The sequence below is a fragment of the Haliotis cracherodii genome, unplaced genomic scaffold (genome assembly GCF_022045235.1).
Source record: "Haliotis cracherodii isolate W230 unplaced genomic scaffold, xgHalCrac1.p SCAF_14, whole genome shotgun sequence".
Lineage (NCBI taxonomy): Eukaryota > Metazoa > Mollusca > Gastropoda > Lepetellida > Haliotidae > Haliotis > Haliotis cracherodii.
The window spans coordinates 23,342,496-23,366,182 of NW_027266269.1; the positions used below are offsets into that span (position 1 = coordinate 23,342,496).

The window sequence follows — 23,687 nt, forward strand, 5'->3', positions numbered from 1 at the left end:
AATGATGGCCGAACGAGAGTGTGGAGGCACCAAGGTACAGCATACACCCCCCAAGAACATTAAACCAACTGTTCCGTTTGGTGGTGGCTCCATGATGATATGGGGGTGCGTATCCTACAATTGTAAGCTAGACCTTGTGACTGTACGGGGCAATCTCAATGGTGAACGTTACATCCGGGAAGTTCTGGAACCAGTTGTTGTTCCCCAATTTGACAACCACCCTCTGGCATCAAGACCCCTGTTCGTTGACGATAACGCTAGACCCACTGTTTAAGAGCTATGGCTGCATATTTGGCAAACAACGCCATTGCAAGTTTACCTTGGCCTGCAATGTAACCAGGTCTTAACCCTATGGAGCACATTTGGGACATTCTTGGGCGTAGAGTGCAGGCAATGGATCCTCCTCCACACAATCTGGATGAATTGGCAGCAGCTTTGCATCATGAATGGGCGCTATTTCCCCTTGAGATGATCCGTCGTCTGACTGGAGGGATGAGGAGAAAGGTCGAGGCTGTCATCCGGGCACGCGGTGGCCCCACCCGTTATTTAACTATTTGACTCGCGAATGTCATTAATGGACGTTAATAGACATTTTTATTCATTATGTGCAATAATTTATCGTTGTTCCAGATTAGCAGTGCTATACTTATAGTGGGTGTTATGTTGTGGGAAAAACAGTACCTGTGTTTGGGCAACTATATCTCAATTAAAATTTCATTTTGTTTTGTTTGTTCTAAGATGGTTGCTCTTTACAAACTTTACAAAAATGTTTTATCCAGTCTACTCTGTCAATTTTGTCATGTTCGTTATTCTTGTTTACTATACAGAAAATGTTTGGGAGGTGCTTTACCTCTTTTTTTATGTGTATACATTGCAGTGTATCCTGTTTATGAACCTACCTGCTTTTGCGATCTTTGGCTTCCTGAAAATCTTCGTCATTCTGTTTTTCCCCTCTTTTCTAAGTCCCTTACTTTTGGAGGGACCTAAGTGTCCCGCAGGTTTCTCGTTCTGCAGGGTTGATGAGGCTTTGTCTTCGAGCACAGGAGATTTTTGGACATTATGTGTGGGTGGTGCAGATTTGTTGATGTCCTGTGTGGGTGGTGGAGATTTGTCGGTGTCCTGTGTAGGTGGTGCAGATTTGTCGGTGTCCTGTGTGGATGGTGGAGATTTGTCGATATCCTGTGTGGGTGGTGCAGATTTGTTGATGTTCTGTGTGGGTGTTGCAGATTTGTCGGTGTCCTGTGTGGGTGATGGAGATTTGTTGGTGTCCTGTGTGGGTGTTGCAGATTTGACGGTGTACCCTGTGGATGCAAGAAACAACATCATGTAGTGACTGATCATCTGGAGGTGGTAGGGGTTGGGATTTGTATTTCAAAAAGATTTGTTTCAGAAAATACTGTAATTAATTTTTGCCTCAGGTGTTGAAAAAAGAAATAGATGATCGCACGACAATCTGTATGTTCTGTAAAATGTAAGTCTTAAAGCAGTGTACGAAAAAGGATATTATGTCTTTCACATTAATCACAGATCTGAGTGTTAATGAGTGTAGCGTTACGCAAACAAACCATAAATACATAATACGTTTACAGTGAAACCTGTATGACTATCTCAAGGTCATTGTCAAAGATGCAAAGACAAAAGCAAGATTAAGATGCGAAACACGTCGTATGCCAAGAACAATCGTCTCGTTTACCTTATAAACTATTGCCAAAAAACATATATGGGGAAGGCTACCGGTAAAGGGACCACGTGGTCGGTATTGAGTTAAGAATGGAATCCTAATCTACAATTACATCCATCCAAAATAAAACAAATGAACTGAAAATCTTTACAACTGACGGTGTAGTGTCTTGTCAAATAATGCTATGATTACAATTTGAGAAATCGTGTGTTAACATTGTACCGTGTTTTTTCTTTTTACCATAAAACAATAACTATGCTCATCTGCATGTATCTTGTTATTAGCAAAGGTATAACCCTGCTAAATTGAAAAGAGTATAGCATTGCTCAGACAACGCGCGCATGCGTAATGCTGGAAGTGGTCCTTTTATACCTATGACCGTCAGGTTTGCATTAAACATAATCAACTCTCAATAATAAACCATTATAGTCATAGTTGAACCATGGACTGTGCAAATTGAATTTGTTAATTACATAATTCAGTTGTCAATAAAATGGATGCATTTAATAAGAATATGCAATTAAAAGGACAAACATGTCATGTTTTATCATTTTATTATCAAGCTGACGTCAAGAACCTGGACTTCAATTATCCATCGTCAGTCTGGAATACAATCAGTATCAGTATTGCAACTTAGACGTTTCTCATACAAGCAGATGCAATGTACTTATTTAATGTTTCTTTTTAATGATGCATGACATTTCCGTTTGTGAGATACATAGGTTACTTTAAAATAATTATGAAAACATTTTTCGCATCTTAAACATGACAGAAACCGCAAGTATCTAGTATAGAAATTGTGTTATTTTGAATGTTTATTGACATCTATACGACAAAATTATTTTTTAGACAAGAATGCCAGAGACAAATACATCTTTTAATTTGAATGGACCAGTTGGTCGTAATACGCAATTGATATTTAGAATATTATAAAAAAACAACATTTTGGACAATAATTGAGTTGTCATACATTCCCTTTCTTAACATACAAACACAAAATATTGTTTTCTAGTCGCTTTGCCATCAACATATTGTATTATTCATGTTCAAACGTTGAGTCCCGTGAACCTCCACCGGAAGCTAGGTCAGACCATGTGTGGGGCAGTAAGATACAGATCGCGATCGCTGTTACGCTTTGAGGAATGAGGAAAGGAAAATATTTTATTTATTAACTAAGGTACCAAACAATCTGATATCACAAAAATGCCTTCATGGATGGGAACTAGATCTTGCCCTTAACATGACGGAGTATGATTTGCAAATGATTAATCGTAGCCCCCACAGATATAACGTGTCCTCAAAACAAAAATGGTTCCAATACAGTATTATTAATAGAATTATGCGAACTAACGAGTTGCTGTACAAAATGGGATATACAGAATATATCTTTGCTATTTTTGTAAAGGAGAAAAACAAACCTTAATACACATGTTCTTTCATTGTGAAATTGTAAAACATGTCTGTAACAACCTTGCAAAAAGGATCAAAGACAAACCTTGAATGGAACTAGATGTTTCAATATTGACAATTTTATTAGGATATCAAGACTGCCAAGGATATCAAAATGTACATGTTATTACACACAGATCATAAAATTCTGGCCACTCTGTCAACATCCATGCAAGTAAACCCACGAACGTACACAATTCCAACAAAGATGTCTTGCCATCCAGACACAGGAATAGTTTTGTTTGTTATTATTCACAGATATACTTTGTAGCTTGTATGTATTTAAGATTGTATGTGAACTATATTCTATAAACTAGTTGTTTGTGTACGCCCAAAACAAATAAAAAATAGAAAAAAAACATAAAAAAAACAGACTTCATGAGATCCAAATCATAGACATATGTAGGCATAGGATCCTCTAATTAAAAAATATATTTTAAAAAGGTACGATCTTCATCAGACCCCATGAGATTTGACGAACAGATCATGAAAATTAGACACATGTAGGCACAGTATCTGTCTGATGCGATCGTTAAGTCTTGAACTTTTCTAAATAACACTCGACTACATTTCAGCTACAGAAGTAGATTCAGTGTATGATAGATAAGGGAGAATCAAAACTTGGAGTGTCTCATTCAGAGATAAACTTGATACTCATGTACCGATGCTATCTCATTTTCTCGACATATTTAAGTGATTCTGTAGTTGGATCTAGATTTATCGCTCCAGTTGCATTATTGTATAGACAAAAGTATTCTTATGATAAAGGATTTGATATCATGTAAGTAGATGTAATAAATAATGCGTGATGAGTTTTCAGCCTAGTGGTTAAAGCGTTCGCTCGTCACGCCGAAGACCCGGGTTCGATTCCCGACATGGGTACAATGTGTGAAGTCAATTTCTGGTGTCCCCCGCCGTGATATTGCTGGAATATTGCTAAAAGCGGCGTAAAACCATACTCACTCACTCACTCACTCACATGAGGTTTCAGGATAGATGAACTTATTGTATTTACCTCGGATGTAAAAGACAGCCAAATATCAACTTACCACATTTAAGAACATACTCGTCCGCATGATGGTGCCTTCCTCTCAACACCTTAAAAGCTGCTTCATCCGTTCCATCATTGTCGTAACGGGCGCACTTGGAACAGCTGGGATCACGGACGCACATAGCGAAACAGCAAAGTCTTGAGGACGTGAGGGCAATTTCAACTCTACCCTCGTCATCAGTCTATCCTGGACCAACATTCCTTCCAAAATGCACCAGAATACCATCGTACATGTCTGCGCCTACTGTGAGAACAGAGAACACCAGAAGCTGCTGATACAGACATATGATGTTGCTAAATACCATCGCCTCAGAGACAAACACGCAGCAATGACATCCAACGCCTTCTCGATGAAACGCAACGGTCTTATGTACCAGTATATGATTTGTTCAGATGTTCTATTGCTGTACCCCTGCAGGATGACGTTTGTGTACTGGGTGTCACATGTCAACGCAAATATTCATTCCTCCAATAGTCTTTTCTCTGACATACAACCATTAATAATTTGTTGTGAATTCAAATGTATTCATTTCAATAGATCGGTTAGGAGTTAACATACCTTGAACATTTCTAAATAACAGACGTAGATTCAGTGTTTGACTGATAAGGGGAATCAATACTTGAAGTGTCTCATTTAGAGATAAACTTGATACTTAAGTATCTCGTTTTCTCGATATATTTATGTGATTCTGTTGTTGGATCTAGATTTCTCGCTCCAGTTGCATTATTTATTAGACAAAAATGTACTTATGATAAAGGATTTGACATCATGTTAGTCGATGTAATTGTTAATGACGTTGACGTACTCGTCGATCGAGTTCATCCCAGAGGTGTTCGACAGGGTTGAGATCTGGAGATTTCGACGACCAGGGCAAGCTGTTGATCCTGGCGTTATGAAGGTAGTCTACCGTGACATGAGCTGTGTGCGGTGGAGCGTTGTTCTGTTGAAACAGCTCCCTCTGGCGGTCAATGATTGGAAGAAGGTGATGTTGAAGATTTTGATTCATGTAGCGATTTGCTGTCTGAATTTCGTGAACCACAACAAGTCAGATCTCGTGGTGTAGGATAGGGCCCCCACACAATTACACTACCGCCACCGAAATTGTCAAATTCACGTACAGAATGTGAGGCAACACGCTCATTTTCGACGACGATAAACACGCCGGTAAAGAAGAAATCGCGATTTATCGCTAACCACACACTCGTGTCCAGTTTCTCAAATTCCAAGGCTGTAAGATATGGCACCCATACAAGCGTCGCTGTCGGTGGATCTGTTGCGAAACAGGGACGATAAGTGGTCTTCTGGGTCGGATTCCAGCCTCGCAACGATGGTTCCAGACAGCCCGATATCCTCCTCAAACCAGGGATGCGTCATGTAGTCTACGCAGCTGTGACATTGCGATGACGTAGCGATACTGTGCAGGGGTGGTAACTCTTGGTCGGCCGGTTCTCGGACGTCTGCAGTGGAATTGAACTGTGTGTATCGGTCACAAAGGCGGCAAATGGTGCTATGGTAGACGTTGAAGTGGCGTGCAACAGAACACTGTGATTTCCCTCCTCTGGCCACGTTCCGATCGGAAGTCATTTTCGAACTGGACAATGTTGACAATTGAATGACAAAATTATTGATGACGAAAAGATGAGCTAATGGCTTATTTGCTGATCCATTTCATTGCAAAATAAATCTGGTTAAAACATATTCCCGAATAAACAGACGTACAACAGTAAGTTGCAGGGTGTATATGATGCGTATGTACTATGATAAACAGACGTTACACTCAGGTGCAGGGTATATATGATGCGTCTTTACCATGATAAACAGACGTAACACTCAGTTGCACAGTATATGATGTGTATATACCAGAATAAACACACGTGACACTCTCAGTTGCTAAAGTGGCTAATGACGTCGTCTTTTGTTGGTTGCCCAGTCACGAGGGCATAAAGGGAAATACAATGGCTGCTGTTGCTGTAAATCTGTGACACCACTTCTTATCCCATACAGTGATTACAAATATGTGATTAGATGTTACATCCGAGATCTCATGCAAAAGAAGTGGGACAACCAAGAGGGTATCAATAAAATCAAATATCGGTTACACCTACTTGGGTTTTTAACGATGATGTCGTATTGGCCACAGCAGCTATCACCACGAAGATTTATTAAAAGGCGAGGATCCTCCATTTTTTTTAAAAGGTGAGGATCCTCCATTCTGTATCCCTTGTGATGATAAAATCACGGTCAAACATATCCTGCTTGACCCTGTTGATTTTTTCATCACAAGGGATCCATATTTCAAAGTTTTCATCGCTAAAGGACCTTTGTAACAATATTAGCTCTCATTAAATTATTGGTGTTTTAACAGAAATAGAACTTATTGACATAATTTTGATGTAAATATGTGTTTCTTATTAATTGGTAGTGTATTATTATTAACCGAGATTGTTTATGGATGTGCCTTTTACGGGGTTTGAAGAAGTGTAAACTTATTGTCCCCCTGAGAGGGTATTGTCAGTCCATGTCTTTCAAAGTACGTTATTCCTATCTTGGTTTTAATTGCAGAATATTTGTTCTTTTAATTGATGGCTAAAATGGCATACCATAGCCAGCAGGCGACGGGATGGTGTCAATCCTGCTGGAGAAAGTATCGTAGGTCCCCACGGTCCCTAAATTTTTCGTTGCTGGCATTCTGTATCCCTTTTTAATAATCTGTTGTTTACTGATAGTTTACTCTTTCACGTGTTCTAAAACTAGTTTTACCTCAAACCTGTATTAGTCTGATAATTATACTATTCTTCGTAGACAAGTTTTATGCACACTCAATATGTTTGATGTCAATGTTTAACTTTATCACGTCACGGTATGGCTGAAATATTCCCGATGTGACGTTAACCCTCTTGGTGCCACGGGACCATATATGGTCCCTCACTTTTCACACCCGCATAGTGCCAGGGGACCTTATATAGTCCCGAGAAAATGACCTTTTTAAACTCTGAATTTTGATATTTAACACGGAGTGCGCAAAGTCAAAACCATAACCATCATCGCCCCAATCATCTTAGCTTTAACATTGTGTAACTCATACACTATACAATGCTACGGATTACGAAATATGGCGAGATTAGTAAAGTGGCTACCGCTCTTCTCGGCCTTTTTCTGCCATGTTTGAACACCAATCGAACGACGGCGAATTTTGATTATGCACCAATGTCACATACACGTAAATATTTTCAGATAAAATCCTTGTTCATAAGAACAAATATGACCTGAGTGGTCAGAAAGACATATTTTTTCCAACTGTATACTTATTCACGTAAATACAATTCTGTTCACTCCTTTATGAACTAGTTTATCTACACGTTTTGTATATTTTTATCGACTATCGGTAATGGCGGAATGGTCGGTACACATGAGAAAACGACAGTGTATATTTCCATTACATTTATGCCGTTCATTGAATGAATTTATAACCATCATCACCCTAATCATCTCAACGTTAATATCGTGTAACTGATATTTTATGCAGTGCTACGGATTGCGAAATATGGCGAGATTAGTAATGTGGTTACTGCGCTTCTCGAGCTTTTTTCTGCCATGTTGAACTTCATGCGAATGAAGGCATTTTTTTATTATGCACCGTTGTCACATACACGTAACTATTATTATATCAGACAGCCAATTTGAAAAAGAAATCTGATGAGACTGGTCAGAAAGATTTACTAGTCCCCACTGTACAGTTATTGGCGTAAGAGTACTAACGTTTAGTCGGCCACGGAAGTTTTTTGTTCAAGTATTGCATATGTTTATCGACTGTGTGTCATGGCGATTTAGCACAGCGCTACATACAAACCGACAGTGCAGATTGTCTTTTTGTTTATGATGCTGATTTACAGAAAATATTCAAATCAAAGATACGGAAAGATAGCTATAATCGTTAATATTAAGTTGGTATAGTGTATATTTATGGGCAGGAGGTTCATGATCAAAACCTAAACATTGAATGGCCAAGCCCGAAGTGATGAACAATACTCGTTCGCATCATAGCAGTGCCGCGATTTCTTGTTTACCGGTTGTCCTACATACTCGCCCGTTCAGACAAATAACTGCTACTTTTTTCATATGAAATGACTGAGAGTCATGTGTGATTGCTCAAACTAGCTGACCCTGTGAGTGACTTGCCCTAACTGTTTCACATTTTGTCGCAAATGGAGATTTTAAAAGTGTGGCCACGACATCTAACGTGAGTCGACGCCATATTGTAAACAAATTGTGTCAAGGTCGGTTCCACATGTGGTAGCTCGGCCCCCGTTTCTGTCGATGGTACACGCGATACAAACATAATGCAACTACTGAAAACATCAACATAACTTCTACAATGATGCCAGCAATACCTTTTTGCATTTGGGTTAACCGCTTATGGATACGATGCGTTGTAAAGTTCGATTTCGATTTGTTTTTCCTTTCATTGAAACTGTGATAATGGCGCTGTGATTGGTTTGCTGAAATAGTATTTTCCATGTGTCTAATGTACCTGGTACATGCTGTGATTGTAGAGGATAATTGATAACCAATTGTGTATGCATATATATCATCAAATACACATTACGAATCTCTTCAGAAAATGGAATATATTTTAGCTCGTTTTCAAACATTCTGCCATGGATATTAGATCAAAAATTAATATTAGATTTACAAATTATTTATGTACACTGTACTCTCGATTAACGTATGATATTCTATTGCAAGTCTTCAACTCTTGTTTGATATGTCATCGGAAATGTCAGCAATGAGTAAAATTAATTTTATTTTGTTACAATCTGCAATTTTATTCAAATCGGCTAATAGACGTTCGGTGATTTCCCGCCGCTGTGAATTTGTCGTCTGGACAGGTGCGCGTGATTTGACCTCGCATGTTCTGACGCGGATGACGTCACATGAAACAGCTGATCTAATGTTGTGGTAGTATAATGGATACGCGTGGTTTCATTTTCCAAATAACAATATTCTCTTTGACTGAACTAGAAAGCATATCTAGTACATCACGATTGGAAAATGTCTACGGCGACCGAGTGAATGAGACCGCATATCATTTGACGAACAGTGTTAGAATATTTGGCGCTGTTTTCTAATTTTGGTATGTTGACATGTGCTTTTCATATGTGTTTGAATGCTTGATATTCCAAAAATATAATGTGCATTTAGTTGAGTACAGTGAGAAAGCTGTCAAAATGGATCCAATATTAAACAACCTAGATTTTTAACATTTTAGCTTCATCTATTGGAATCTCGAATGGTTCAATTTATAACATAAACAGTAAAAGTAATTAGATCTACTCACAATATGTAGATAATCAATTTCTGAAAGTTTTCAGTGTAAATGTGATTTCGTTTTGATGTTTTATATAGTTATATTTATGTCTTTTTTTCACTTTGCATTATCTAAATTACCAAATACTTCGACCAGTGACATAGTAGTTATTAGATTCTACTTTATTTTGTATCCTAAGTATGAAATAGATATTTTTTTTAAATAAATGTTTGTCTAAGAGCAAAATCAATGCATTCTTGTGTTTTTTTTTCACCATTTTAATTTGAATATCTTCCCTCTAAGCTGTAGTTTAGCTAGGCCAAAATTAAGGGGGGAAAAGGAAAGACAAAAAAACATTTTTATTAAAGATTTTGCTGGTTAAATTTTCGAAGTTCAATACCAATAATATAGTTTTCCTTTTATGACAAATAATTCCATTACTTTCATTGACCTACGATCATTATCTATTTCAAACTTTCCCTTTAGTAGAATGGGATGGAATTGGAAACTAGTGGAAATAAACTATCACGTATGTCCTTAAATGTACATGTACATTTATACCTGGCTAGGTGTAAATACGCTTCTAAAGTCGTATTTATAAATCAAATGAATAAATGGAAGAAAAAGTGGTATTTCATGGACTGGCCATACAAGTATATTTTGAGCAAAGGTCTAAGTTAGGCAGCCAAGCGCGAAATACGAACTGATACGAGGATGTATGTTTTCTGATGGCCATAGTGAAACAATGACATATGGCGCCCGAGTTGCGAGTGATCGAAAATAGGTTTGTTGAATAGATTTGCTGCCCATGAAAACGTTTCAACAATTTTGATTGAATCTACATGTACTTACTCTTGGGTGGTGTAACGTTAGTATAATCTTGTTAATTATTAAGAAATAATAATGATGCCCGATATTGAGTATTGTTAGGGCTGTTTAGCGATCTTTCACATTTTGTCCTTTAAAAATGTACGATGTCAGTTACCCCGAAGTTGTTTTTATAACTAATAAAAGAGCACGGTCACTGAAACATACATGGACGTAACCGGGATTTCATTCCAAACTGTCATTCGTTTTGTGACATGATCTTTGAAACAGTCTGCGTATGAATTAATCACGACCACTTCCGTCAATTTTGTTTTGACGTCAAAAACACGCACAATTTCATCGGGATTTTTTATCGGTAAATATAACTCACGGAAAATTCTCACTGAATGTGTACTTCAACATAAATATCATATGTCTATCACTGTTAGGACATGTACTTGCCAATGATATGAATTATTGGTCATTTAGATTTCAAACAAGGGCGCTTACTTGACTTTGCTTGCCATATTCGGGTGCGTCCATATTACGATTAATGTGGAAAATTAGGATACTTATAATACCAGTACTTTCATCGATGGCTGGGCACTGCATAGATCTTTTGGATTTGGTGACTTTAGATACTGTTGGAAAGACAATCAACTCGAGTTGCATGTTATACATGTCTGTATATCGAAGGTCTAAGTTCTCTTCTCGTGTCACATCAGTTCCTGCCACTAGACCTGTCGGTATATTGAAGGTCTAGGTTCTCTTCTCGTGTCACATCAGTTCCTGACACTTAAACTGTCTGTATGTTGAAGGTCTAAGTTCTTTACTCGTGTCACATCAGTTCGTGCCACTAGACCTGTCTGTATAATGAAGGTCTAAGTTCTCTTCTTGTATCACATCAGTTCCTGCCACTAGACCTGTTTGTATATTGAAGGTCTAGGTTCTCTTCTCGTGTCACATCAGTTCCTGACACTTAAACTGTCTGTATATTGAAGGTCTAAGTTCATTACTCGTGTCACATCAGTTCGTGCCACTAGACCTGTCTGTATATTGAAGGTCTAAGTTCTCTTCTTGTATCACATCAGTTCCTGCCACTAGACCTGTCTGTATATTGAAAGTCTAAGTTCTCTTCTCGTGTCACATCAGTTCTTGAAACTAAACCTGTCTGTATATGGAAAATGTAAGTTCTCTTCTCGTGTCACATCAGTACATTTCACATTTCATACTTCATACCTCCTTTTAATGCCACCGATTAACCGTTACTATCAAACGTAATATTTCTGTTATAGGGAGATATTATAATAATCAAGATATGTATTCAAAACAAACTTTCCAATTCCTCGGTTAGAACAAAACAAATAGTTTGATTATTTAGAAAAGGGGATTATCTGCAAAAGAATAACTACATCCTACCCGTCCTGCCACTAGACCTGTCCGTATATTGAAGGTGTAAGTTCTTTACTCGTGTCATATCAGTTCCTGCCACTAGACCTGTCTGTATATTGAAGGTGTAAGTTCTTTACTCGTGTCACATCATTTCCTGCCACTAGACCTGTCTGTATATTGAAGGTCTAAGTTCTTTACTCGTGTCACATCAGTTCCTGCCACTAGATCTGTCTGTATATTGAAGGTCTAAGTTCTTTACTCGTGTCACATCAGTTCCTGCCACTAGATCTCTCTGTATATTGAAGGTCTAAGTTCTTTACTCGTGTCACATCAGTTCCTGCCACTAGACCTCTCTGTATATTGAAGTTCTAAGGTCTCTACTCGTGTCACATCAGTTCCTCTCAGGTTAATTTCGAGGGCACGGGTGGCCCAGTCGTCTAAAGCGCCGCGATTCGCTGTGCAGTGTTGAGTCCCTTGGGCACGCCAGAAACCTATTATTGTGAGTTCGAATCCTGGTTCGCCCTGATTATGTTTCTAGGTTTGTCAGCACCATATCCGTGCTCGTTGGTTTCACCGAAGTGATAAACGTCGGAGACCTGCATCACTTCGGGCTTTCCTCCCACATCAAGCTGACACGCCTTGATATAACTGGAATACTGTTAAAAGAGCCGTTAAACAAAACTCACTCACTCACTCCTGTCACTAGACCTGTCTGTATATTGAAGGTCAAAGTTCTCTTTTCGGGTCACATCAGTTAATGCCACTAGACCTGTCTGTATATTGAAGGTCTAAGTTCTTTACTCGTGTCACATCAGTTCCTGCCACTAGACCTCTCTGTATATTGAAGGTGTAAGTTCTTTACCCGTGTCACATCAGTTCCTCTCAGGTTAATTTCGGGGGAAGGGTGGCCCAGTCGTCTAAAGCGCCGCAATTCACTGTGTAGAGTTGCGTCCCTTGGGCACGCCAGAAACCTATGATTGGTTCGAATCCCGGTTGGCCCTGATTATGTTTCTAGGTTTGTCAGCACCATACCCGTGCCCGTGGGTTTCACCGAAGTGGTAAACGTCTGAGACCTGCATCACTTCGGGCTTTCCACCCACATTAAGCTGACACGCAATGATATAACTGGAATACGGTTAAAAGAGCCGTTAAACCAAACTTACTCACTCACTCTGGTTACCTTACACCTCATCAATTACGATTTTCCTGACTATCAAACGTGACATTTCTGAAATATGGTATACAGGACATGAGAAGGGAGAACATACCTTTTTCTTATTCTGTTGACGTTGTCGAGCGGAAACAATAATTGCGTGTGATCTCATTAAAACCGCCAAACTTGACATGTGTCAAAAACGTTTCTTTTATCGAGGAATATGAGCACACCCCTTTGGTCGAGCAGCAACAAGTTTTAAGTATTTGCTAGTCCATTGGGTGTTTTGGATGCTGCGAGATAAACTGCCGGTCAATATATATATATGTATATAGTTGCGGACTATATGTTTGCAGTGTATCAGCTGTTTCAACCTACAAAATTTGTTTTTTTTTTGCCAATCCAATTTTTAGGCGTGTGCTATAATTTGCCCGGCTGTTTTGATGAAACCAAAGATCAAACCCAACATGAAATTAAGAATTTTAAAATGCACTCTGGGTACAATAGGTATAATTTAATTTTCAAGATGGTTTTCAGGTATATGATCTTCGTCACTAAACCAAATGCTACGATAACGTTGAAGAAGCCGCTGATGATGTAATCACCACCACTGCAGCCCCCTAAAGTCGATCATGTTCATGTAAAAATCAACGCCAACGTGGGGCCATCTGGCTTGGATTCCGGCAGGTCATAAATGTGCAGAAGGCGACGTGTTGCAGCGACTGTTTTGTCTCGAATGCGACGGATCTGGATGTAGCAGGGCTGCTGTGGCGATCTCCCTGACATTTGATAATGTCCAGTGATACCATTCAGCATCCCGGGGCAAGGGAGGTAATTGATAGTAAAAGTCCAGATTCCACCCTTGCCGAACTAGGCTGGAATTCCGGAGTTACATTTTGGCTGGACTTACGAGTCTATGTATAGTACAATCAAAATCTCGAAACGAATTAGACATACGGTTCGTAAACAACATGGATTTCAGCGTGCAGATTTCGTTCGACTGTAGGATTTGCAAAGCATATGTACCGTCAACTGGGCGTCCAAATCTTTTCATGTTTTTAATCAAGGTGAGTAAATGATTTGATGCACTTAAGACCCATTTTATTTTAAAAAATCAGATCGTCTTAACTACGCACCGCCATTTTGTTTGAAGCAAGTGCAAGTGATATGAGAGATTGGTCATTAGAAGGGACATAACTCGTAACACTGGTATCTCTACAATCAAGTCACGAAATTCCAGCGTAGTTCGGTAAGGGTGGAAACTGGAGTTTTTATTATCAAAAATCTTTTGGGACAATAAATATATAAAATCAACAATATCAAATTGAATCAGAAATTTGTTCTTTTTTACAAAAAAGAGGAACACTTAGAAAACGGTTTTCAACCATTACAGACATGAACTTTTGATGAAAACAACTCAGTGTAAACGCGGCGAACGTTTCTTGTTATCCTTTGATCGACGTGTCATTCATGTTACCTATTAAGTTCTTTTCTTTGCGATAACTTTTCGACAGTTTGAAAGGTATGTTGTAGGTAAACACAAGGGTCAGAAAAGCCAATCCCTCGTTCTCCACAAACCATCGGTTTAATGAAGAGTGATACACCTCAACTTGTGTGTGTCTGGTATATTGACGACGACGTTCTAGTACCATCTGAAATGTGAACAATGCTACGAATGATCATAAACGCATCATCTTGTATACCATTTGTTCGAGTGAGTGAATGAGTGAGTTTGGTTTTAACGCCACTTTTAACAGTATTACAGTTATATCACGGCGTGTGATGCAGGTCTAAGACGTTTACCACTTCGGTAATATACAAACACACGAGCACGGGTATGGTGCTGACAAACCTGGAAACATAATTGGGGCGAACCGGGATTCGAACCCACAATCATAGGTTTCTGGCGTGCCCAAGGTAGGCAACTCTGCACAGCGAATCGCGGCGCCTTAGACGACTGGGCCACCCGTGCCCCCACCATTTGTTCGACACCAAAGCTTCGCTGTGAGTCTGGTTTGTATGACCCAGCGCTACAAGTGGTATCCAACCAAATGACAATGTTATGAAATTGAAACAAGCGATATTAGTAGTTCACTCGACTTGTTGCATGACGTTTCTCATACACTTGGAACGTATTACTTACTTCGCACTCCACACTCAAATACTCCAGCAAGAATATCATTCATAACAGTCCCCTTATTCGACTATACACCCTCTCCAAGACAAGTTTGTTTGTTTATTTGTTTAAGGCCACAATCAGCAATATTCCAGCTTTATGACGGTGGTCTGTAAATAATCGAATCTGGACCAGACAATCCAGTGATTGATATCATCAGCATCGATCCGGGCAATTGGGATCGATGGCATGCATCAACCAAGTCAATGAGCCTGACCACCTGATCATTTTAATCGCCTCGTACGACAAGCATAGTCGCCTTTTACGGCATGCATGGGTTGCTGAAGACCTATTCTACACCGGAATCTTCACGAGGCTCCAAGTGGAGAACCATAAAATAAAAATTGTTATGGTCGGTCGTCAAACCTTTGAAAAATGACTGCCAGAGATAAAACTGCCTGAAACAAAAACCTCGCAGCCCAATACATCCAAAATATTGCAATTCCTCCGTGCACGTGGGTAGGGTCATTCTTGGTTTTGTTCGACTTCAGTGGAATGAATGTGTAATCGCTCTGAACCATTGGTAATGTTGATTTCCATTACCTACAGTTACGTGTAAGCTCTCTACTTGTGCTACAGTATTTGTGATCGATTTTGAATGTGTCGTCTACAACTTGATGAACGCTTAAGGGTCACTGACATCCTTTAAAGTATCAGATTTCTGATTGGGCGCCTCGACCACGTGACATGTGCAGTGTCATGACAAGTAGATGATTGCTAGATATGAATCAGAGTGCTACCTGTATATTGGCTTTGTAGCACTGTTAATGTTATTTGTTCGTCACTGACAAAATTATCAACATAAGTTTGCCATTAAATAGAAATCAGCAGCTGTCAACAAAGTGCACAGTATGAGCGCAAGAAACGAGATTTCATTCCAGTGTAGTAGAACTAACGACAGGCAAAGTCCATATACTATTGCAGTGTAAGGCCGAAGTTAACTTTTTTGACAGGGGGTGCAAATATTGGTGCAAGTATCAGTTGTCCCCAACTTGATTCAAATAACACTGTGTTCTATAAAGAATCCAGCGGGGAGGGGGTTCTGGGTACGGCACTGCAGTGGTTAGTCAATTTTACAGTCTACTATAGACCACCTACTAGTCTATTTAGTAAAAGTTTAGTAACATTTACTAACATGTTAGTGTATGTGTGGACAGTGAAATTCATTGACTAAGTTAGTGAACTCTACTATTTCTGTCAGTGTGTTAACTGCAAGAAAGAAGGATTCATTCACCCGAACGTCACCTCAAAGAAACTACCAAATATGCACGCAACGTTTAGGACTTTCTTCATTTCTCCATTTACTTTAGTGACAAATTAAAGACATTTAGTTTTTTCATGTATAACGATTCAGGGAGGTATGGATCGCAGCTGAGTGTGAAATATATGTGATGTGATAGGCGTGTGATCAATACGCAAAACGTGATTTTGTAAACACTATTCAACATGGAAAATTAACTTCCACTTTCGTGTCTGCAAACTTTCTGGGTTTTTTTTAAACGGAATGATGGAGGACACCTAAGAAAAAAATCAAAAATGATGTATTTTGTATACATGGTCTGGGTTGAAGAGGAGGAATGTGCCTGTCACTGTGACAACCAGGGTTTAACGCTGCAATATTTCAACAATACCACTCTGGCAACCAGGGTTTAACGCTGCAATATTTCAACAATACCACTGTTACAACCAGGGTTTAACGCTGCAATATTTCAACAACACCACTGTTACAACCAGGGTTTAACGCTGCAATATTTCAACAACACCACAGTGGCAACCAGGGGATTAACGCTGAGATATTTCTACAATATCACTGTGGCAGCCAGGGGTTTGAGGATGTTAGGATTCGAAGCAGGATCTAGACGTATGAACACGAGTGAACAGAAAATATGAATAACATTATTTCTACTCACCCTAACACAAAACCAGGCCGGCCCTATTCCAAACTTCGTAATGAAAAGCTCCATTTTTGTAATATGTCCTATGTCTTTGGTCCTGGTGAACTGGAAATAGATATTAGCATTATTATAAACTAATATAGGGGTGTCGTTGTGCCAAGGCTAACACATAGACTCCAATATGAACATGTTTTAGTGTGCATTGTTGTTTACAGCCGTACTCAGGAAATATTCCGGCTCTATTATGGCGTCTGTAAATAATCAAGTTTGGTCCATCAAGCCTTTTCACGCGATCAGTTTATTTACAGTTTGTTTGTTTGTTGTTTAACGCAGCACTCATGTGATAGCAGTCTGGAAATAGATTAGTCTGGACCAGACAATCAAGTGATTGCAATCATGAGCATCGATCTACGGAATTGGGATACGATGACATGCGTCAACAAAGTGAGCAAGCCTGGCTACCCGATCCCGTTATTCGCCTCTTACGACAAGCGTGGTTGGCTGAAGACTAATAACTTCGAACCGGGATCTTCACGGGTCAATCTATTTAAAGATATCCGTCATATAGGTGGAATATAGTAGGGATACTATCAAGGAGTTGTGAACATAAACGTCTGCCTTTAAAATAAACATACCTTATCTAGATTCCCCAGCATGTGCACCAGACCTGTATTGATTTTGATCCTGTATGGCGATATACGCATGGATTAATGACCACTCGACCGCCTCCGTGGTCTAGTGGTAGAGCGTCCGCCCGGAGAGCTGAAGGCCCAGGGTTCGATCCAGCGCCGCGTCATACCAAAAGACGTTAAAAGATGGTACTTGTTGTTACCCTGTCTGGCGCTCGGCATTAAGGGGCTAAAACAAGGACTGGTCGGCTCGGGAGTCAGTATACTGTGTCTGAGTGGGGTATTCATGTTAGTGGGCTAGCACTATAGTCCGGACTAGTACAAGCAGCCACACAAACACATACACGTACATGCATGTCGCTATATTAGTGCAATAATCTTGGACGCGACGTTAAACCCAATTTCACCTCACCTCACCTAATGAGCACTCAATGCGCCGTTACAACAAACACACAAAAATCAACCGATACATCAACATACCTGAAACCTATCGACCTCTCCTGCATCCATTACGTCGTGATTTTTATGCAGGTAAAACACCTCAACGTTGTTCTTGTAACCGTAGACTCTCAGACGTACCAAGCAGTCAGTGGAACTGTCTTTAGTTTTCCCAGTCTCTGTCACAACCCTATACGTGCTCCGGACGAATGCATTCGCTGAAACACATAATTTCAATATTACAAAGAGCAGTTGTGTCATTGTGACCAGTCGTGATATCCCGGAACAAGCACAATGACGACTCGCACCATTGTCATCACGGTCTTGGTCTTCGCGCAATCGCGCACAGCAGAAAACCTAGTCAATTTGTTAACCACACCGCCATTGTTAGTTGTAAGACCAATCGGCCATTTTTGCTGAAAATAGACCTCTGAGGTGTCTCGTAGCCAATGTAAGCCGGAACTATATTTGAAAGAACTCGTTAGCACATGACCGTCACGTGATGTAAACATTACTGTCGACAGCTATGAACGCCTTGTCAGACGGAAATACCACAGAATACAGGTAATCTGGTGGTTGTGTGTGATTACCTGTGGCGATAGATCACAAATACTTTGTTTAGCAAATTCAATGACCTTTCATTGTAAATGTTATAGCTATTATCATTACTGCTAACATGACTTTATTTTACAGTCTCCGTGTTGGAACTATATTTCCAAAGCGTTGTTGTGTATATGTATAAATCTTTTGAATATATTTAGGATAAAAACTTTGGCGCAACAATGTACATCCGCGAGCATGTTTAGGCGGAGACCTGTTTACTGTTAATCCATTTCCAAAAATTCACGGCTGAGTCTTCTTTGCGTTTAGGAAAAGGGTGCGATGTTTGCCGATTGCGTTGTTCATTGTGAAAATGCAATTGTGACTGTCGTTTTGGTATATTTAGACACAAAATATAACTAATAACGTATTTAGGGGTGATTCCTTGACCAAAGTGCGTAGTCAAACGCGCATTCTGACTTGCTTGTCGTGTTTTACATAACATTGTTCGATCTGTACATGTGGGCGAGTCGTCTTGCGAGAGAGTGAGAGGTGCCGAATAAGTCACTGTCATATCATTCCGATATATATACACATAAAAAAAGTTAATCACCCCCGAATATCATGTATGATAATACACTACCATAATGCTAAATGTTGATGGCAATACTAATTATGATATTAATGTTGTTTTGTCCGAATAATGTGACCGTTAATGCGTGATGGTCACGTCCCAATATCCCGTGATTTGCACGTGCATCAAGCCTCCCTAGCACTCAGCAAAAGAAAGTGTGTTCACGCAGCAAATACTGGTACTGAAAACGGTGTAAACTGATTTGTGTAGTCGTGAAGTATGAAAATGGCAAAGAAGGAGTTTATGTGAAATACTAGGATGGAGCATATTTGGTATGCATGGCGATTGGACGTCAACTGGGTTACCATTACTCACTGATCAGCCGACTAGTGCGACAACACGCACAAACCAATTCAGTTAAGGACCTGTCACGTACAGGACACCCTCCTGTGACGTCAAGACGTGAAAACAGGATATTACTGCGATTAGTGCAAAGAAATCCATGTGCGACGAGCACCTTCCTGAGGAGTAATTAGTTACCAAGTAGACGTCTGTCTTGCCAAACATTCCGGAATCGTTTAAGAGCTGCTGGAATGAGTGCCCGAACAGTCGTCAAATGCCCCCTACTGGTACAACGTCGTCGAAGACTGCGTGTTTGGCACACCAAGGGTGGGACCTCAGAACATGGAGACGAATCCATTGGTCAGATGAAAGCAGGTTTCAGCTGCATGTGAATGATGGCCAAACGAGAGTGTGGATGCACCAAGATACAGCATACACCCCCAAGAACATTAAACCAACTGTTCCGTTTGGTGGTGGCTCCGTGATGATATGAGGGTGCGTATCCTACAATTGTAAGCTAGACCTTGTGACTATACGGGCAATCTCAATGGTGAACGTTACATCCGGGAAGTTCTGGAACCAGTTGTTGTTCCCCAATTTGACAACCACCCTCTGGCATCAAGACCCCTGTTCGTTGACGATAACGCTAGACCCCACTGTTTAAGAGCTATGGCTGCATATTTGGCAAACAACGCCATTGCAACTCTACCTTGGCCTGCACTGTAACCAGGTCTTAACCCTATGGAGCACATTTGGGACATTCTTGGGCGCAGAGTGCAGGCAATGGATCCTCCTCCACACAATCTTGATGAATTGGCAGCAGCTTTGCATCATGAATGGGCGCTATTTCCCCATGATATGATCCGTCGTCTGACTGGAGGGATGAGGAGAAGGGTCGAGGCTGTCATCCGGGCACGCGGTGGCCCTACCCGTTATTTAACTTTTTGACACGCGAATGTCATTAATGGACGTTAATAGACACTTTTAGTCATTATGTGCAATAATTTATCGTTGTTCCAGATTAGCAGTGTTATACTTATAGTGGGTGTTATGTTGTGGTAAAAGCAGTACCCGTGTTTGGGCAACCATATCTCAATTAAAATTTCATTTTGTTTTGTTTGTTCTAAGATGGTTGCTCTTTACAAACTTTACAAAAATGTTTTATCCAGTCTACTCTGTCAATTTTGTCATGTTCGTTATTCTTGTTTACTATACAGAAAATTTTTGGGAGGTGCTTAACCTCTTTTTTTATGTGTATACATTGCAGTGTATCCTGTTTATGAACCTACCTGCTTTTGCGATCTTTGGCTTCCTGAAAATCTTCGTCATTCTGTTTTTCCCCTCTTTTCTAAGTCCCTTACTTTTGGAGGGACCTACGTGTCCCGCAGGTTTCTCGTTCTGCAGGGTTGATGAGGCTTTGTCTTGGAGCACAGGAGATTTTTGGACATTATGTGTGGATGGTGCAGATTTGTTGATGTCCTGTGTGGGTGGTGGAGATTTGTTGATGTCCTGTGTGGGTGGTACAGATTTGTCGGTGTCCTGTTCGGGTGGTGCAGGTTTGTTGATGTCCTGTGTGGGTGGTGGAGATTTGTCGGTGTCTTGTGTGGGTGGTGCAGATTTGTCGGTGTCCTGTGTGGATGGTGGAGATTTGTCGATATCCTGTGTGGGTGGTGCATATTTGTCGGTGTCCTGTGTGGGTGGTGCAGATTTGTGGGTGTTCTGTGTGGGCGGTGGAGATTTGTGGGTGTCCTGTGTTGATGGTGGAGATTTGTGGGTGTCCTGTGTGGGTGATGGAGATTTGTTGATGTCCCGTGTGGGTGATGCAGATTTGTCGGTGTCCTGTGTGGGTGTTGCAGATTTGACGGTGTACCCTGTGGATGCAAGAAACAACATCATGTAGTGACTGATCATCTGGAGGTGGTAGGGGTTGGGATTTGTATTTCAAAAAGATTTGTTTCAGAAAATACTGTAATTAATTTTTGCCTCAGGTGTTGAAAAAAGAAATAGATAATCGCTGGACAATCTGTATGTTCTGTAAAATGTATGTCTTAAAGCAGTGTACGAAAAAAGATATTATGTCTTTCACATTAATCACAGATCTGAGTGTTAATGAGTGTAGCGTTACGCAAACAAACCATAAATACATAACACGTTTACAGTGAAACCTGTATGACTATCTCAAGGTCATTGTCAAAGATGCAAAGACAAAAGCAAGATTAAGATGCGAAACACGTCGTATGCCAAGAACAATCATCTCGTTTACCTTATAAACTATTGCCAAAAAATATATATGGGGAAGGCTACCGGTAAAGGGACCACGTGGTCGGTATTGAGTTAAGAGTGGAATCCTAATCTACAATTACATCCATCCAAAATAAAACAAATGAACTGAAAATCTTTACAACTGACGGTGTAGTGTCTTGTCAAATAAGGCTATGATTACAATTTGAGAAATCGTGTGTTAAAATTGTAACGTGTGTTTTCTTTTTACCATAAAACAATAATAACGAGGACGTTACCGTTTGCTCATCTGCATGTATCTTGCTATTAGCAAAGGTATAACCCTGCTAAATTGAAAAGAGTATAACATTGCTCAGACAACGCGCGCATGCGTAATGTTGGAAGTGGTCCTTTTATACCTATGACCGTCAGGTTTGCATTAAACATAATCAACTCTCAATAATAAACCATTATAGTCGCAGTTGAACCATGGACTGTACAAACTGAATTTGTTAATTACATAATTCAGTTGTCAATAAAATGGATGCACTTAAAAGGAATATGCAATTAAAAGGACAAACATATCATGTTTTATCATTTTATTATCAAGCTGACGTCAAGAACCTGGACTTCAATTATCCATCGTCAGTCTGGAATACAATCAGTATCAGTATTGCAACTTAGACGTTTCTCATACAAGCAGATGCAATGTACTTATTTAATGTTTCTTTTTAATGATGCATGACTTTTCCGTTTGTGAGATACATAGGTTACTTTAAAATAATTATGAAAACATTTTTCGCATCTTAAACATGACAGAAACCGCAAGTATCTAGTATAAAAATTGTGTTATTATAAATGTTTATTGACATCTATACGACAAAATTATTTTTTAGACAAGACTGCCAGAGACAAATACATCTTTTAATTTGAATGGACCAGTTGGTCGTAATACGCAATTGATATTTAGAATATTATAAAAAAAACAACATTTTGGACAATAATTGAGTTGTCATACATTCCCTTTCTTAACATACAAGGGGCGGTCGGGTAGCCTAGTGGTTAAAGCGTTCGCTCGTCACGCCGAAGACCCGGGTTCGATTCCCGCCATGGGTACAATGTGTGAAGCCCATTTCTGGTGTCCCCCGCCGTGATATTGCTGGAATATTGCTAAAAGCGGCGTAAAACCATACTCACTCACTCACTCACTCTTAACATACAAACACAAAATATTGTTTTCTAGTCGCTTTTCCGTCAACATATTGTATTATTCATGTTCAAACGTTGAGTCCCGTGAACCTCCACCGGAAGCTAGGTCAGACCATGTGTGGGGCAGTAAGATACAGATCGCGATCGCTGTTACACTTTGAGGAATGAGGAAAGGAAAATATTTTATTTATTAACTAAGGTACCAAACAATCTGATATCCCAAAAATGCCTTCATGGATGGGAACTAGATCTTGCCCGTAACATGACGGAGTATGATTTGCAAATGATTAATCGTAGCCCCCACAGATATAACGTGTCCTCAAAACCAAAATGGTTCCAATACAGTATTATTAATAGAATTATGCGAACTAACGAGTTGCTGTACAAAATGGGATATACAGAATATATCTTTGCTATTTTTGTAAAGGAGAAAAACAAACCTTAATACACATGTTCTTTCATTGTGAAATTGTAAAACATGTCTGTAACAACCTTGCAAAAAGGATCAAAGACAAACCTGGAATAGAACTAGATGTTTCAATATTGACAATTTTATTAGGATATCAAGACTGCCAAGGATATCAAAATGTACATGTTATTACACACATATACACATAAAATTCTGGCCACTCTGTCAACATCCATGCAAGTAAACCCACGAAAGTACACAATTCCAACAAAGATGTCTTGCCATCCAGACACAGGAATAGTTTTGTTTAATTAAAAAATATATTTTAAAAAGGTACGATCTTCATCAGACCCCATGAGATTTGACGAACAGATCATGAAAATTAGACACATGTAGGCACAGTATCTGTCTGA

The 23,687-nt window shown here is 39.7% G+C and overlaps 1 protein-coding gene across 1 annotated transcript in view; it reads right to left on the reverse strand.

The window, feature by feature from the left end:
- LOC139460307 (nuclear pore complex-interacting protein family member B13-like) overlaps positions 1-23,687 on the reverse strand; it is a 64,871-nt gene that overhangs the window by 1,790 nt on the left and 39,394 nt on the right. Inside the window, exons 11-13 of the mRNA XM_071241799.1 lie at positions 20,726-21,307; positions 900-1,301; positions 320-325 (exon numbers count right to left, since the gene is read on the reverse strand). Of these exons, the coding sequence (XP_071097900.1) occupies positions 320-325; positions 900-1,301; positions 20,726-21,307 (990 nt within the window). The remainder of the gene's footprint in view (positions 1-319; positions 326-899; positions 1,302-20,725; positions 21,308-23,687) is intronic.